Source organism: Mobula birostris, chromosome 16 (genome assembly GCF_030028105.1).
Source record: "Mobula birostris isolate sMobBir1 chromosome 16, sMobBir1.hap1, whole genome shotgun sequence".
Classification (NCBI taxonomy): Eukaryota; Metazoa; Chordata; class Chondrichthyes; order Myliobatiformes; family Myliobatidae; genus Mobula; species Mobula birostris.
The window spans coordinates 79,302,309-79,320,994 of NC_092385.1; the positions used below are offsets into that span (position 1 = coordinate 79,302,309).

The 18,686-nt window shown below is 41.0% G+C and overlaps 1 protein-coding gene across 2 annotated transcripts in view; it reads right to left on the reverse strand.

Annotated features, from left to right (window-relative positions):
- The window catches only part of stab1 (stabilin 1), a 341,714-nt gene that overhangs the window by 75,906 nt on the left and 247,122 nt on the right, over window positions 1-18,686 (reverse strand). For both annotated transcript variants that reach the window (XM_072280942.1, XM_072280940.1), the window contains exons 39-48: window positions 18,502-18,597; window positions 9,557-9,602; window positions 9,112-9,191; window positions 7,251-7,376; window positions 5,837-5,910; window positions 5,355-5,429; window positions 4,076-4,195; window positions 3,002-3,049; window positions 2,813-2,893; window positions 968-1,114 (exon numbers count right to left, since the gene is read on the reverse strand). In XM_072280942.1, coding sequence (XP_072137043.1) covers window positions 968-1,114; window positions 2,813-2,893; window positions 3,002-3,049; window positions 4,076-4,195; window positions 5,355-5,429; window positions 5,837-5,910; window positions 7,251-7,376; window positions 9,112-9,191; window positions 9,557-9,602; window positions 18,502-18,597 — 893 coding nt within the window. The remainder of the gene's footprint in view (window positions 1-967; window positions 1,115-2,812; window positions 2,894-3,001; window positions 3,050-4,075; window positions 4,196-5,354; window positions 5,430-5,836; window positions 5,911-7,250; window positions 7,377-9,111; window positions 9,192-9,556; window positions 9,603-18,501; window positions 18,598-18,686) is intronic.

Sequence of the window (18,686 nt, forward strand, 5' to 3'; positions counted from 1 at the left end):
CTGCACTTCACATGGGATATCCTGAAGTGAAGAGACCTATCCTGTGCGATATTGTGATCTAAAGATACTCTTCCTGTGGGAAATTCTGTGGTACAGACACACTTAATAAAGTGTACAAAAATGTACAAATATACACCCGGGATATATCTTGTAGCATAGAGACAGGAGTTGTGGGATATCCGGAAGTACAGACACGCTCTGTGGGAAATCTTGTAGTACAGCCGCATTTCCTGGAGGATGTACTGTTGTACAGATACACACCCTGGGCATATTCTCCAGTACAGCCGCATTTCCTGGAGGATGTACTGTTGTACAGATACACACCCTGGGCATATTCTCCAGTACAGCCGCATTTCTGGGCAAATCCTTCAATAGGTACACTGGGGATATCCTAAAGACGTATATCCTGAAAGATGTACTGATGTCCATATATACTCTAGAGACACACTAACAGGATATACCCTGGGATACTTATAATATCGCTGGCATTCTGCACTGGCGGTGGAGGCAGATACGATAGGATCTTTTAAGAGACTTTTGGATAGGCACATGGAGCTTAGAAAAATAGAGGGCTATGGGTAAGCCTAGTAATTTCTGAGGTAGGACTTGTTTGGCACAACTTTGTGGGCCGAAAGGCCTGTATTGTGCTGTAGGTTTTCTATGTTTGTAAGTATAGAATGGGCATTCTTCCTCTGTGGCAAAGACTTATTTACTGGGAATATCTAGCAGCATGGATGTGTTAAATAAGGAATATCCTGTAGCATGGATCGATGGTCTAAGAGATATCCTGAAGCAATGACCCACATTGGTACATGGAGCTTAGAATAATAGAGGGCTATGGGTAATCCTAGGTAATTTCTAAAGTAAGTACATGTTCGGCACAGCATTGTGGGCCGAAGGGCCTGTATTGTGCTGTAGGTTTTCTATGTTTCACATCCAGTGAGATCTCAAGTACTGACATACTCACCTTTTTTGTGGAGATCTGAATGATTTTCCCAGATAAAGCGACAAGGTTAGTCCGCTCCCTTAGTTCAAAATCTAACAGGTCTTCACAGCCTACTATGTGATATCGAAGTAAATCTTTTATCAATCCACTTGATTCCCATTTTTCTATCTGTTGGGACGTTAATTGGATAAAGAAGAGAATTTTAATGGAAGATTAAGGAGTTCTGTATAAAGTATTCAGAACAAGAAAGTCAAGGGTAACACAACATGAAGAACTTTGTCAAGGCTTTGTATTGCCAGCAGAAAATTGTTTATCAGTCTATAAACTAAGGATAAGAAACTCAATTTTGCACTGGCAGTGGTGCAGTGCAGCTGTGATTTTCCAATGGACACTGGCCACATGTCAGGTCCTACTGTCGGGATGAAGCAGCACCAATGTTCTGCTTCTGTGAGCCTGGGGCAAAGGTTCGGTTTGGGGGCTTGACCTGATTAGGGCTCCTGATGAAGTATATCAAGCCAGAAGTGATGCCTGTCTGCCAGACCGACATAGCCAGCAGTAGCTAGCAACAAGAACCAGCCCAGCTTGGAAACCCCCTCCTCTGCACTGCACCCCTGATCGCAAGGATTCACATCTCCTCACTGTACTTTGTATTCTGATCACCTTGGAGGCTCCTGGCTACCTCAAGAGTTCCATGTTTGCACAGCTTTGCAAAGCTATGAAGTTTACTGAGAATAGTGAACATTTGCCAACAAGAAATAATTAACATTCAACTGAAATAATATGTAAACTTTATACTCAAGTATAGCAAGTTCAGCTGCGCACATTCCACACAGCACTCTGCAGTGAATTTCAGTTCACTCATTACATTTTAATTGCTAAACCTCAGAGGTTGGAATTTGTTGTTTATTGCACATACTGTACTAAACATGTAAATTAGTACCTTACGTGCATTGAATTCAGCTTCTGAATTTCAGTTCCTTTGACTTTAAGAGAGGCAAATTTCAGAACAGAATTTCATTCATGATCTATTTTGTTTAACACATAAAGCTAAGTTGGATTTCTATAGCTAGCTTGCAGCCAATAAGGAATAAATACTTTGTAAATCAAAACTATTTCTAGATTTTAGGGGATCCACTCTTTCTCATTTTTAAGGGTGAAGTCCTTCCCACTAGGCTCTGAAAGAGATGGCTGATCTGGAGGTATTGTGTAGTCCAAATGAATGATGGAATCTTCCTCTAAAGTCGTCGAAGCCAATGAATTTGACCAGGCTACTTAGTGCTGGGAAGGCACACCAGATCAAAGTTATTCTCTTTCAAAAATATTGGGGGAATTCGATATAGAGCCTGGAGAAGGAGATACAATATATTAGCAAATGTTAGTATACCTCCTTCTGGTTTGCAATGTGGCATTTATAACAACACTATTACAGAGCAGCTGCCGGGTTCAATTCCCACTGCTGTCTGTAAGGAGTTTGCAAGTCCACCCCATCACCACCTGGGGTTTCTCTGGGTGCTCATTTCCTCCCGCAGTTCATAGGTGTACAGGTTAGAAGATTCGAGCAACACACAAAATGCTGGAGGAACTCAGCAGCCCAGGCAACATCTAGGAGCAGAGTACAATTGGTGGTTCGGTAGGACTGTTTGCTATCGGGTTAGCAGATTAATCAGTCGTATGGGTGGGGTGTAACGGGGCGTAACGGGGTGGCACGAGCTCATTGGGCCAGAGGGGCCTGCTACCATGTTGTAAATCTCTCAGTAAAACTGGTCAACTCTGAACAAAGCAGACTGTATGTTTCTTGCTGCAAGATGAACACTTCTAAAACACTAACATAAGAGGAACTATAATGTATTCAGTTTATACAGCTACCGTGCTTTGAGAACGTGCATCCTGTTTTGGCACAAACACAGTGAATGGCCCAGTTCCTTTAAGTTCATTGATGGAGTTCCTCTATAACAGTTCAGAAACAAAAAAAAAATCAAAGGAGGGTTGAGCAATATTCCAAGAGATAAATTTCAGGAATCTCAACTGGAAAATATTAAAATGCTCCATTGCTACCTGAAGGTATCTATGGAAGGCAACGAATGTTGGGTCTCTGGCAAGTTCCTGTTTAAACAAAATGATGTTTTTGTTAAAAACTCAATTCCTTAAGGGTACAGAAACATGATCAAATATATATACAGTATTTAATATATACAGTATTTAATGATGATATGTTAATTAAATAATAATGAGAAAGCTTATAGTTTTGCAGAACCCACTCTAAGTGAGTCAGCATCTAGAAATAAAAACATACTTCGGAGTGTGCTAACTTTGCCACATTTGAAAGGGATAATTACACACTAAATTACAATAGAAATGAAGTGAAGGCCGATGAAAATTTTAACTTGGCTTATTGGGCACAAGCAGAGTAACCTCAGCGTGAATATGGCATCAGATCACTTGCCACACCTTGAGTAAGGCAGAAATGCCAGTGAGATACATTAGGCAAATCATGGGCCACAAACCCCATTTGTTCAGGCCTCGCCATAGCAACAATGGGCCAGGTAGCAGGGGAACTCACCCACATGGCTTTTTGAAGGCAGCAACTGAACTAGAAAAGTTGGCTTGGACAGTGGGGAAATCCCAATGCTATTACTCCTGGAGATGAATTAGTGACACTCCTGGAGTGTTGAGAGGCCTGACAACAGTACTGGCTTAGGGGAGGAAAGGACAGGAAAGGAATCTGTGGCAATGATCACGAGAAGCAGGCTTCAGTATTTCAGTGGAGTTAACACAAGCACACTTATTCATTCTCTGAAGCATCACAAGCACTAAAACCCAAACTTTCCACAGTACAATGAAAATTTTAATTTGCTTCACAGTGTCAAATGGCAAAAGTGGTCTCCCTCCTCACCCTTCTCAAAATACTCTTGAAACTCATGCCTCATCATTGTCTTGATAAGCTGCAGGTTAAGGCAGGCAGGGGAAATTGAGAGAGAGGAGAGGAGGTTATCGTAACACTGGATAAGAAATTATTAAATTGTATATGCTGTACCTCTGCAGAGAATTATACACACAATCGTGAACATCAACACACACACACACACACACACACACACACACACACACACACAATTGTTGAATACTTACCTGAAAGATATCACCTCTGCATGAAAGTCCAACCTTTTTGTAGCCATGATAACAGGTGCATGTTCGAGTACCTGGTCCTGATGCTTGGCAGTGGGCAAATAAACCACAGCCTCCGTTGTTCTTCAGTGGAGGGAAAAGACAGACCGAAAACAAGTATCACAATTATTTTTGGTTTTAATATTAGAAATAAATTAGTTTCTACTCTATCAGAACTCTCTCCTAAATTTGATCAAACACAAATAAACAAAATAACCTAATTTGCTTTACACCTAGTTGTATTAATATTCAAGTGTTTCTTTTATTTGAAATGAATTTCTGTGCACTAACCCACTTACTATATTGTCACTGTTTCATCAAAAACGTACAAAACTAATCATGCTAACATTGACTTTTAAAAAAACAGTTGAAATCCATAGAAAAGCAATTTAAAATTAGAAAGAAAACATAAGAATATTTAAAATGAAAAATGTTCAATGTTTTAAGTTGTTTTTGAAGAGGAAAGTTTCAAAGGTAGCCAATCTATAATAACCTCTACTTTAGACAAAAATGGCTCAGACCCATTGAGGAAACAATCAATTGTACACGTTCGCAGAAATTTGCTTAATTCAATTCCTTTAAGCCTTCCTACTCAGGTGATTATGTCATTTAATTTAGATCTAAATCCAATCCCACAAAATTGCAATAAATCTGAAAGAAATTAAGTACATTTTATCCCCTGTCCTCCTCATTCCCCCTTAAAACCTTAAGTCAGCCTATGGACCCATAGATTAAAATCATTTCAACCTGTTAGGGGTTGCGATCACGTTAAAGAAAGTAGAAACCTATAGAATTCTATGGGAAAACTGGAAAGAAATTAGTTACATTTTATAGTCAGTAAATCAGATGATTTGCATGTAATCAATAGATACAGATAATCAATTACATACAGAGATATACAATCATTGTATTCTCATACGAGATCACTTCTTAAGCTACACCGTTGGCATCACAAGGTAGCATATTTGACGTTATAATTGGGTCATGCATGAATGTGATTAGGTCATGCATGAATGTGATTATGTATCAGGTTCCTAAGGCCCCAATGAAATAGGCTGGAAGCAGCCAGAACTTCCAGATACAGTTGGGCAGACAACCACATCACACAAAGACAAAGATTTGCTCGATGCACATACATCTACCATAGACATAGAGTCTTTTGCACTGCAAGTAAAGAGCCTACTGTGATCTGCTGCAGGAAGATTTGTTCTTGAATTCCTCAACTTGTAAGTTTGTTCCTAACCTTCTTGCAAGGGTTGTCAGGTTGACAAGATTTCCTACCATCGCCGATGTAACCTGAGAGACAGTTGCATGCGACCTAAAATGGAAAACACATCAAAGGTAGCATGAATTGTACACAAGCGTTTTCACCTCAAGCAGAAAGTCACAAGCTGCAGTTTTAAGGTTAATGATCATTGCTGATAGCATCTAGAAATGTATGAACTGCTTTTGTTTGTGTAGACTGGCATGAAGAATTCATTCAACACAGATGTCAAATACTTCCTGTGTGTGCACCAAGTTTAATCCTTAAAAGGTCCAACTGTGAAATCTTCATTAACTCAACAAGTTACTAAACATCACTTATTTTGTTTCTGATCTTTGTGCTACAGGCAGGCCAAATCCCCTTCTTAACGTGTCTAAAATGCTGAAGGATATAATAACACAAGAAATTGTTTACATAAAGCAGTATTCCAAATAAAATTTGAAATAGAACGCATGCTTTACCAGATTTGGTCCAGTTTTAGTGCATTCCGCATTTTTATGACAACCTCCATTTTGTTCTGCACACCCATCAATTTCTGAGAAGAAAACAACAGTGAGCTATACACATAATATGAATCAACAACATTATCTCGCAACTGAGTTAGTTATGCTGGATGAAGAAGAAACTGTTGACCTTCACCTTTTTGTGTTCTCTAGCATTGTTTTCTGCCTGGGATGCCCTCAGAGCAGAGGTGACAAAGACTGCCCTGTGTTCCTCAGCTGCCCTCCACCAGGAGCTTGATTGGGGTTGTCATGCAGCATTGTGCAAGGAGGATTGAACTGAGTGTTGTCACAACTCTTTACGATGCTTCAGTGTATTATCTATGGCCTTCTGCAGCCCTGATACCCAAGGCCCCACCCCAAAGAGAACCAAGAATGGAGCCAAATTTTTCAAGAGCAGTAAGACAGTCAGTTCATTCAGAAAGAAACGTTTCAAACTCTCAAGATGACTCTGCCCTTGAAAATGAAAATCTTTGAGATCCACTTCAAAGAAATCAATTTGGTTTAGACTTAACACCATTCTTGACAGGCAGGAAGTCGAAATGGCTGAGTCGAAAGCACAAAGGTCTTTGTAGCTGATAGTATCTCTGGTGAGGTCCCAACACCCAGTGGAATGGACCTTCGGTCACAGAATCACAAACTCATCTTCCAGAAATCTGCAGAAATATGTCTGGAAGGAGACAGATCTGGCTTAGCAGAGCCTCTATGAGGGAAAATATTACCAATGGCTGGAAGTTAACTACCTGAAATTGCAGTATGGTCCATTTATTTTCAGGAGCAGTAGACATGTTTTGCACCTTGCAACAACTGCAACAGAAATCCAGCAAGCAGCATTAATCATTGCACTTCACAAGAGACTTTGAATCGAGAGTCCTTCTCCAGAATGGCTGCCTGCAAACATTCACCTCCTTCTTATGGCAATGTAAGATGTGATCTTAACCAAAGGGTCCACAGTGAACCCAAGACTGGTGTCAAGCATGGCTAGAGATTTGTACTGCATTGGGAATTGCACATTAAAATGAATTTGGAACCACTATATAGATTAGGAAGAGCACTGTTAGACATGTACGTCACTCAGATCAGGGATCAGATTTATAAAGCTGTACTTTGAGACGGTGCTTAGCATTCAGAGCCTCTCACCAAACTGGTAATACAACATCATACTGAGTAAGTGCAAACAACTCAAATAGAAGTGGCAAGAGTTTGGACTATTTACCACACAGGCAGCCAGCAGCTTTTAATCCCTGAATATACATACTACGCCAACACTTCCACCATTTCATCAGACATGCATGCTAGTAAATAGCGTGGAACACTTTAAGCAATGGGCAAGCACAACAGATGGCTTGGCATGGTCCTTTATTTGGGTCCTCACCTAAACAGATGAGTCCATCCCCAGCATAACCATCCCAACAGGTACACGTCCTCTCTCCTGCAGAAACCTTGGTGCAGTTGGCATATTCTGAACAACCACCATTATTAATCTCACAGCGGTTAATCTCTGCAAATAGAAAAATGGTGTTTCAACTTTGTGTTACAATTCTTTCCTCTGAACCATCTGATGTTCCGATATTGGAAGTTAATTTTCACAGCTGTCATATTAAAGTAGGATTCTAGTGGCGGGCACCAGACTAATTTAGCTTTACTTGAAAGGTTATGTTCCATTTAGTAGCATGCCACTTGTCTGCTGCTTTTAACATAAGGGAACATAGGAAATTGCTATTTTTCTTTATTACGTCATCTTCTTTTAGTTGGTCAGGGCAAGCAATGGCAGACAAAGTGCATGTCAAAACTGCTTAAGCTTTCCTAACTTAACGGCTAGCTACAAGACTGGATCAGTCCTTCCATGACCTAAATTCAGTACAGGAATTTTCTGTGTTTTACTGACTGCACCTGCTAGGCAGGCAGTTTGTCCAGTGAAGTTTGAAGAAACAATGAGGGAGATCCAGCGAAGAAGACAAGCATACACCCTGTGCCCACTTCATTAGGTACATCTGTACACCTGATCATTTATGCAAATATCTAATCAACCAATCATATGGTGGCAACTCAAATGCAAAGAAGCATGCAGACATGGTCAAGAGGTTCACTTGTTGTTCAGACCAAACAACAGAATGGGATAGAAATGTCATCTGTGACTTTGACAGGATCATTGTTGGTGTCAGACTGGGTGGTTTGAGATTCTCAGAAATTGATGATCTCTTGGGATTTTCATGCACAACAGTCTTTAGAGCTATTCAAAGAATGATGCAAAAAAAAAATCTAGTAAGTGGCAGTTCTGAGAGCAAAATCTCCTTGTTAATGAGAGAGGTCTGAGGAGAATGGCCAGGCTGGTTCAAACTGACAGGAAGGCAACAGTAACTCAACCACGTATTGCAACAGTGGTGTGCAGAAAAGCCTCTCTGAACACACAACATGTCAAACCTTGAAGTGGATGGGCTACAGTAGCAGACGACCATGAACATACACTCAGTGACCACTTCATTAGGTACAGGAGGTCCATTGAGAGTAGAAATTCAGAACAGGCCTGGTTGCCTTTGCAGGTGGGTTAATAATAGTCCCCTGGCACTATGCTGATGAAGAGTTAGTGACTTATCACTCCAACCAACCACATTTAAGAGGGAGATACCTGGCCATTATCATGATGCGAATGTGGGAGATGACTATGCATATGTTGGGAAGTCACAGCTTTGGTGAAAATGGAGAATGGTGAAGGAGGAGAAAATTCTTTGAGTTGGATGCGCAGAACAGGCAAATAGCAGTGTTAGTAGATTGCATCCTTCCCCATTCTGAGTTCTCTCACTAAGGTATATTTGAATCAGCTTCCCTCGTGCCTGATACTCCTGAGATCACACGCATCTTGTAGGCAAGTCCATTAGAGAGAGTGGTGTTGATTACCCTCTGACATCTGGATATCTCCAGCAATGAATGCTGGTGAGCCCTGCCACTGAAGACCTGCCATAAAGTGGCACAATTATTTGAAGTTGCAGAGATAGAGAGGTAGATAGATACATAGATGATCGATAGCTAGATAGATAGATATCAGGCACCAAAGTTTGTTCAGCCCGCTTCTTGGCATTAATGTATTGCACATTGCGTACAATAGACTAGTGCTACCTTGAAGCCCTATATAGCCTCACACTGTGGCATTTTAACATTAGATCTGTACACAAATGATTTCTATCCCTTCATTTTTTCTTCCAACATATGAGAGGGGACACTTTGATCAGTCATACCTGAACAGTAAGTTCCATTTCCAGTGTAACCAGCAGTGCACAAGCAAGAAGGCAGAGAGCCAGATGATCCTAGAATACAACTAAAACATGCAAGCACTAAGTCTTTAAGACAAAAAAATCAACAATGTTCACACATTTCACCACTGGACAACAGTGATTGCAGGTATATTATAAAAAGGTGCGTGATGCTTCTGTGATCTGCATCAGGACACATACAGTGTATTGTAGATACTTAGTGGATGTAATTCATAATATGCCCAGCTGTTTCTTTCATCAACGTGATGCAAGCACTCAAAAATGTCACATCATTGCTACTCTGCAATCAATACATCTGCAATTAATTTTAACTTTATAAATAGAGAGTAGCATTCTAATTGCTGCTATTTGAATTTATCATTAAAATATGAGTTACAAGAGAAGATGAAAATAAGTTTGCTTCACTCACTTGGCATTGGCATGGCATGTTCCATCGCAGTGATCAGTTACAATTTCTGACAGAGGAAAACAGCGCAATTGTGACTATTCACTAGGTTCATGAAAAATGGGAAATGTACAAAGCTGCACATTATCCCAGTGCTTGCTTAAATCTATTCCATGTGTTTACTAATAGCTTTATAACTTGGTTCAGTTTAAAACTTCATAACGAGTATAAAAACTGGCAGTGCAGATAATGCATACAAATCCAAATAGTGGGAAAAAAATTAACTGATTGAAAAATATAACACTGCTTCTCTCCATAATTTCTTCCAGTTATGGAGGCAAGAACTAGTGCTGGGCTATTTAGGATTGAAATTAAATTATGTTGTAAATCTTTGGAGTTCTGCAACTCAGATGGTTGTGCATGAACAATCACCAGATTGTTCAAGATCAAGGAAACACAGTTCATTAGAGGATAAGTGAGAAGTGAGACATCGGATTGGGTATCATTTTGTTGAGTAGGAGAACAGAAACAAGAGGTTATAAACCTTCTCCTGACTATTTCTTACGTTCATCTAGAATAAGAGCTTTTTTTAAAAAAATATGAAAGCCATCGAGCAATTTCACAATCATGATGGGAATAGCAGTAAAATTACAATAAAAATAATAGAGAAACATATGATGATAATAAACTATTGACAACAAATACTGCAACAAGTTAACGTCTACTATAACACAACACATATAGGCAAGTTTTCAACAGAAGATGCCAAGTATATGAAAGAAATTCATTTCAAAAAAAGCTATAAGTTTCTCAGCTGAGTTAAAAAAGAAGTCAATGAGTATGCAGAATGCATCCAGAACCAGAGGGACTGCCGATAAGATCTCAATCTGGCAGTGATGAAACATTAAAATGTTAACTCTCTATTGTCAGAAGAAGGCTGTGTTAACAATATATAAGCACACAAGGGGACTTTTCTATTCATCTCAAAAAACTTAAGATTGGTACTTTGAGAAAATATAATTGTTTTGAAAATATATTTTAAAATTACATTCTGTTTAAATATACAGTATCTATAAAAAGTATTCACCCCCTCCGCTTGGAACTTTTCATGTTTTATTGTTTTACAAGATTGAATTACAGTGGATTTAATTTGGCTTTTTTTGACACTGATCAACAGAAAAAGACTCTTTTGTGTCAAAGTGAAAACACATCTCTACAAAGTGATCTAAATTAATTACAAATATAAAAATCAAAATAATTGATTGCCTAAGTATTCACCCAGTATGACACTCCAAAACGTCACTGGTGTAGCCAACTGGTTTTAGAAGTTACATAATTAGTTAAATGGAGATCACCTGTGTGCAGTCAAGGTGTTTCAATTGACTGTAGTAAAAACACACCTCTAGCTGGAAGGTCCAAATGCTTTCTTAGGGTGCTACATGAAAATCTTTATTGACTTTATATATTTGATTAGACCGGTACTTGATTATAGCTGTATGGCTTATGGATCAGCTTCATCTTCAAATTTAAAATGTTTGGATGTGATACAAGATCAAGCTTTAAGTTTGTGCTGTGGTCGTCGCCTGTTTCAGCTTTACTGGTTGAAATGGTTCAGCTCCTGTAAGATCATCTCCTGTTTCAGCTTTACTGAGGATGAAGTTATTGTTAACATACTGGCTTAACTTGAGGGGGCAGAGGAATGATCACTCTGTTAGAAGTATGTTGGAAGACTGTTGGGAACATCAAAAGAAGAGTTTTTAGTTTTGGGTGGTTGGGTTCTCATCATGCAAGGAATGTGGGTTTGTTGGATTATGTAATTTGTCCCACTGTAGCTTTTTCGGTAACCCCATCATGGTTTTTTCCAATGGCTTTAGGTGATTTTAACTTGCATGATTTAATGAAATCAAAGGATCCCAATATACCCAAGATTATGTTGGTTCATCAGTATGTTAAGGAGAATTATTCTGATATGTTAACCATTTTTACTAATGGATCAAAAGATAATTTAATGGGAAATGTCGATATGGCTGATGTTGTGCCTGAATTACAGGTAACAGTAAAGAAATGCCTTACTAACTATTTATCAGTGTATACTGCAGAACTGGTTGCCATCATTTTGGGCTTACAATGGGTGGAGGAAATCTATCCTTGCAAATTTATAATTTGTTCAGATTCTTCTTCGGTTTTGACTAGCCTTAAAACAGGTCAATCTAGTAGTTGGTTTGATTTACTGCTGGAAGATCTTCAAACTTCATTTCATATTCAAAGTATTGGTCTAAATGTTCTCTTATTATGGATTCCTGCACATAGAGGCATTGAGGGGAATGAGCGGGTTGATTGTTTGGCCAAAGAAGCTGCTAAAAGTTTATCTGTGGATATAGACCTTCCACTTAGCAAATCAGAAACTAGGGGGTTGGTGGGGCTAAGAATTAAGAGATTATGGCAAGGCCTGTGGGATAATGGCACAAGAGGAGACACTATTACAGAATACATAAAACTGTTGGATTGATGGGAGAAGGGGGTAAGGCAAGAAGGGAAGGAATTATATTGACTCGACTTAGAATTGGGCATACGATGCTTAATTATTCCTCGTATCTTTTTGGAAAACATCACTCTGGGGTGCATAGGTGTTGTCATCATTATGAAACAGTTGAACACATTCTTTTACAATGCAAAGCATACAAGGTTGAAAGGAAGCAAATGCAGTCTACTGTAAAGATGAAGCCACACTCAGGTTGGAGGAACAACACCTTATATTCCATCTGGGTAGCCTCCAAACTGATGGCATGAACATTGACTTCTCAAACTTCCGCTAATGCCCCACCTCCTCCTCGTACCCCATCCGATATTTATTTATTTACACACATTCTTTTTCCCTCTCTCCTTTTTCTCCCTCTGTCCCTCTGACTATACCCCTTGCCCATCCTCTGGGTTTTTCCCCACCTCCCCCTTTTCCTTCTCCCTGGACCTCCTGTCCCATGATCCTCTCGTATCCCTTTTGCCAATCACCTGTCCAGCTCTTGGCTCCATCCCTCACCCTCCTGTCTTCTCCTATCATTTTGGATCTGCCCCTCTCCCTCCCACTTTCAAATCTCTTACTAACTCTTCTTTCAGTTAGTCCTGACGAAGGGTCTTGGCCTGAAACGTCGACTGTACTGTTACGTACCCCGTAACTGGGTTGCCAAACCAGCAGAAATGGATCACTCAGTTGGATTCTGGATTACTAGAACTAAGAAAGTTTTATTAAAGAAACAAGCAACACAGTAATCGAAAGGATAATAAATGCAACAGTTCAGCAATAATAAACACACATGTGCACAGAATTAAGATAACAGCATCAATCAAGCTCTATCGTTGTCTAGGGATAAATGACCAATTTCAAAGTGACACAAAGTTCAGTCCAATTTAGTAGTGCAGTTTGTAGTAATCGTTGCCATGGCGATGGACAACGTGGGGGGAAAGAGAGAGAGAGAACGGGAACGACTGATCATTAAGACACGGCTTCCACTCACAGACCGGCGATATGGCCCACAAGCAGCTTTTGGGCAGGTCCTTGGTGATGTCACCTGAGGTCACCGACTGTGACCCCTCCTCCAGATGCGGTCGATCCTCTGCAGTGAACCCGGCACCCAAGCAAGGGCGGACGCACACCGGGTTCCCGCTGATCGTACCTTTCCACCCTGTGCGTTGTCCGGTACTTCCCACCGACTCGTGAGAGGCGCACCGCTTCCAGGGTCTCGTTACCCCGGGTGTCGTGTGTCCTGCCTTAGCGAACCTGTCCCTTTTTATCCCCCTGCTGGGGTATCGCCTGTCCATCACTTCAAACAGTTCAGGGTTCAAAGGGGGAGCCGATCTTGGCAATACCCAGACTGATGGCTCCTTCATTAACATCTCCACATGCTGCTTCATTGTTCCTTATCTCTCCTTCCCCCCTGAGGACAGGTGGCAGACCAACTGCTGATCTCACAGGACAGCTAACATCTTATCTATGTGTATTCTCCTCACAGTACCTCTTCCTAGAGATGCTGCCTGGCCTGCTGCGTTCACCAGCAACTTTGATGCATGTTGCAGGCTGCACTACTAGCTTGGGGCATGACAGTTTTCATTTAAAAACATTACTAAGTTATGGAAGTGACTTTTATTCTCAGTGACTTTTTCACCACCCAAGGATTGGATTTCTTACAGGTGGTGGAAACCTGGCTAAGCACCGGCGAGCTTGCTCCACTTGTTGAATTCTGTTCAGATGGCTGTAACATTTTTAACACACCTAGACCCTCTGGTCGCAGAGGGGGTCTAGCTACTGTGTTTAAAGAACATTTTAATTGCTGTCTACTGAACTCTGATTATTTTTCCAGCTTCGAGGTGCAATTAATTAAAGTGGGCCTGGTCAATCCCCTCTTTAACTGCTCTTGTGTATCGTCCACCAAAAATACCTAAAGATTTTATTACTCATTTTTCCAACTTCCTCTCAAACACTATGCCCAATTTTGATCAAGTTCTGATTCTTGGTGATTTTAATATTCATGTTTGCTGTCCCGCTAAGCTTCTCGTAAGTGATTTTACGCATCTGGTTGAGTCTTTTCATCTTGCTCTGCTTATCACTGGACCCACTCAGAAGCTAGGCCATACACTTGACCTAGTCTTATCGTCTGGTTTTCCGCTCTGCAATGCGGTAATAACTGATGCTTGTCTGTCAGATCATAGCATTGTTATGTTTGAGGTATCTCTGCCTTTTTCCTCTATTAAATCTCATCTTCCTGTACGTTATTCCCACTATATTAACTCTTTGACTGCCAATAAGTTCTCTGAGGCTCTCATAGCTGCTCCCAACACTTGCACTATTGGGGATTCTCCTCCCAATCTCAGCACTGAGGAACTTTCTTCCTTATTTAATACCACCTGCTCTTCCATTCCGAATACTGTTGTCCCCCTTAAACTGAAAATACCTAAGCCTAAAGGTCTGCCTTGGCTTAATGACTCCACCAGAGCCCTGAGGAGGAAGTGCAGAATATCTGAACGAAAGTGGAAGTGTGATGAGCTTCAAATTTCTTTTGAAATTTTGAGAAACAATCTTCACAAATATCCGGAAGTGGTTAAAGCTGCGAGAGTAAAATACTTTTCTGACCTAATTTCTAACAACTCTCATAATCCCAAGGTCTTATTCAGTACCATAAATTCTGTCATTTGTCCTGCCCCTAGCATCAGCTTTGATGTGTCCCCGCTAAGTGCGAAGAATTTTCAAAATTCTTCATTTGCAAAGTTGAGGACATTAGAATGAACATTTCCACCCCACCCCCCACCCGTGACCTAGCTGTCTCACTGGTTTGTTCATCTAAACTGGACTCCTTCCAACCCGTTACACTTCCTTTCCTTACAAGGATTGTGTCCACCATGAAACCTGCAACCTGCCCCCTTAACATTGTCCCCACTGCCCTCCTGAAGGATGTCTTTGACATAGCTGGTCCCAGCATCCTCTCTATTATCAACAGCTCCCTGGCCACTGGTACTGTTCCAACCTGCATTAAGCACGCTGTGGTCCAGCCCCTCCTGAAGAAACCCAGCTTAGACCCTACCTTACCTAGTAACTACAGACCTATTTCTAAACTTCCATTCCTGTCAAAGGTTCTCAAAAAGGTTATTCTCAGTCAATTGCTGCCCTACTTACTCCAAAACAACATCTCTGTAAGATTTCAGTCAGGTTTTAAGGCTTACCATAGCACAGGGTCTGCCCTGCTGAAAGTGTACAATGACCTGCTCCTCTCTACCGACTCAGGTGACTCTGTCATTCTAATTCTTCTTGACCTCAGCGCAGCGTTCAATACTGTGGATCACGCCATTTTAATAGACCATCTCCAATACGGGGTTGGTGTTGATGGCACTGCTTTGAACTGGTTCACATCCTACCTCAAAAATAGCAGCTTCTCCATCAACATAGGCAAATTTTCTTCTCCCCCAGCTAGTCTCTCCTGCGGGGTCCCACAAGGTTCCATCCTAGGTCCCATTCTTTTCTCTATATACATGCTTCCCCTCAGTCAAATCATTCAGAAACATGACATTTCCTTCCATTGTTCTGCTGATGACACACAGCTTTATCTCCCCCTTGAAACCAAACGACTAGTCAAATCTAGTCAGCCTCATGAACTGCCTTGAGGACGTAAAGTGTGGGATGGCACAAAACTTCCCACAGCCGAATGAAGGCAAGTCTGAGGTTGTCCTATTTGGCCCCCCTGACTCCATCAAAGTGATTGCCAACAGTCTTGGTAACCTGTCCACCCTTGTCAAACCCCACGGCAAAAACCTTGGTGTGATATTTGATTACGTCTTTAAGTTTGACAAGCAAGTTAATGCAGTAGTAAAAGCCAGGTTTTTCCAGCTTCGTACTGTTGCCAAAATCAAGTTGTTTCTCTCTTTCAAAGATCTCGATAAAGTCATCCACGCCCGTATATCCTCCCGCTTGGACTACTCCAACTCCCTGTATACTGGGATTAGTCAGTCGTCCCTGTCCCGTCTGCAACTGGTCCAGAACGCCACAGCCAGGCTCCTGACAGGTGCCCGGAAGAGGGACCATATTACTCCTATCCTGGCCTGCCTCCACTGGCTACCAGTACAGTTCAGAATTGAAACAAGGTTCTCCTGTTTGTTTATAAAGCCCTAAATGGGCTGGCTCCCCCTTATATCGCAGACATTTTAACCCCTTGTTCTACTTCCAGGTCCCTCAGGTTGGTGGACTTGGGGCTCCTGGCTGTCCCGCGATCTAAATTTAAGTTCAGGGGTGACCGCGCCTTTGCTGTTGTAGCCCCTAGACTGTGGAACAGCATTCCCCTCCCTATCAGATCTGCCCCCTCCATCGACTCTTTCAAATCCAGGCTCAAATCTTACTTTTATTCACCAGCGTTTTAATCCTCCTGATGTGGCTGATTTTTGGCTTGTGCCAGGGCCCTTGTGTTGTCTCTTTTGTGTCTGTAAGCTGTGTGCCTTGTTGGTTATGTCTGTGTTTCTTGTATTTGTGATTTTAACTATTCTGCTCTGATCCATACAGTACTTCGGTCAAAATGGGTTGCTATATAAATAAATTTGACTTGACTTTAATTTAATTCACAATATTGTCTTCCATTAATTAAAATCTATAGGGTTTTTTTGGAGTAATTTAGTCTTTAGTTGATAAAGAACTGGTAGGGGTTTTATTTCCCTACTCTCCACAGCACGTTCCAGTCCGGTTGATAGCGGTAATGTACCTTCAAGTTGGAGTGCCAACCGCCAATAAAAGTCAGAAGAAGAAGAAGATGAAGATCCAGCTGCTGGTAAGTCAGTATCCTGGAATAAAACTACACCATGAAGACTAAAGAACACTCCAAGCAACTCCATTAAAAGGTTATTGAAAAGCACAGGTCAGGAGAGGGATAAAAGAAATTTTCCAAGTCACTGAATAACACTTGGAGTACAGTTAAGTCAATCAAGAAATGGAAAGAATATGGCATAGCTATGAATAAGACCATAGACCATAAGATATAGGAGCAGAAGTAGGCCATTTGTCCCATCGAGTCTTCTCCACCATTCATTCATGGGCTGATCCAATTCTTCCAGTCATCACCATACCCTTTGATGCCCTGGCTAATCAAGAACCTACCTATCTCTGCCTTAAATGCACCCAATGACTTGGCCTCCACAGCTGCTCGTGGCAACAAATTCCACAGATTTACCACCTTCTGACTAATTTCTCTGCATCTCAGTTCTAAATGGATGTCTTTCAATCCTGAAGCCATGCCCTCTTGTCCTAGAATCCCCTACCATGGGAAATAACTTTGCCATATCTAATCTGTTCAGGCCTTTTAACATTTGGAATGTTTCTATGAGATCCCCCCTCATTTTTCTTAAACTCCAGAGAATACAGCCCAAGAACTGCCAAACATTCCCCACACGGTAACCCTTTCATTCCTAAATCTGCCTAGAGCAGGCTTTCCTCAAAAGTGGGTGACCGTGCAAGAAGGGGACTAGTGATGGTGGCCACCAAGAGACCTATGACAACTCTGGAGGTTACAAGCTTCAGTGGCTGAGATGGGAGAGACTGCGCATACAACTGTTGCCTGGGTGCTTCACCAGTCACAGCTTTATGGGAGAGTGGCGAAGAGAAAGCCACTGTTGGAAAAAACACACATGAAATCTTGGCTGGAGCTTGCCAGAAGGGAGACTCTGAAGTTAGCTGGAAGAAGGTTCTATGGTCTGATGAAACCAAAATTCAGCATTTTGACTCAATTAAATCAAACTAAATCCTATGTTTGGCATAAGCTAAACACAGTACATCATCATGCTGTGGGGTTGCTTCACTGTAGGCTTGTGAAGGTAGAGGGTAAAATGAATGCAGTAAAATACAGGGAAATCTTGAAGGAAAACCTGATGCAGTCTGCAAGAGAACTGCGACTTGCAAGATTTGTTTTCCACCAAGACAATAACCAAATCATAAAGCCAAAGCTACACAGAAATGGCTTAAAAACAACAAAGTTAATGTCCTGGAGTGGCCAAGTCAGAGTCCAGACCTCAATCCAATTGAGAATTTGTGGCTGGACTTGAAAAGGGCTGTTCAGTCATGATCTCTATGCAATCTGATAGGGCTTGAGTAGTTTGGTAAAGAACGGGGAAAAATTGTAGTGTGCAGAGCTGATAGAGACCAATCCACACAGACTCAAAGCTGTAATTGCTGCCAAAGCTGCTTTTACTAACGACTGACTTGAAGGGGGTGAGTAATTATGTAATCAATCATTTTATGTTTAATAATCATAATAAATTTAGACTAACTTGTAGAAATTTGTTTTCACTTTGACATGAAAGGGTCTTTTCTGTTGATCAGTGTCAAAAAAGCCAAGTGAAATCCATTAATTTAATGTTGTAAAACGTCCAAGGAGGGTGAACACATTTTATAGACACTGTATTTGCTTTCTGCTTTTTTGGGTTTAATACAACATTCCACTTACCTTGATCACAATTTGCACTTTCCCACCCTTTGAAACAGTTACAGCTTCCATCACCATCCAGTCCATCATTGCAGTTTCCATTTACACACAAACATTCTAAACGCACATAAGTAAGTATCTGGTTAATTGAATGCAAGACAGTAAATGGGAAAAGTACTTAGATGTAAACTGATATGCTAAGACAA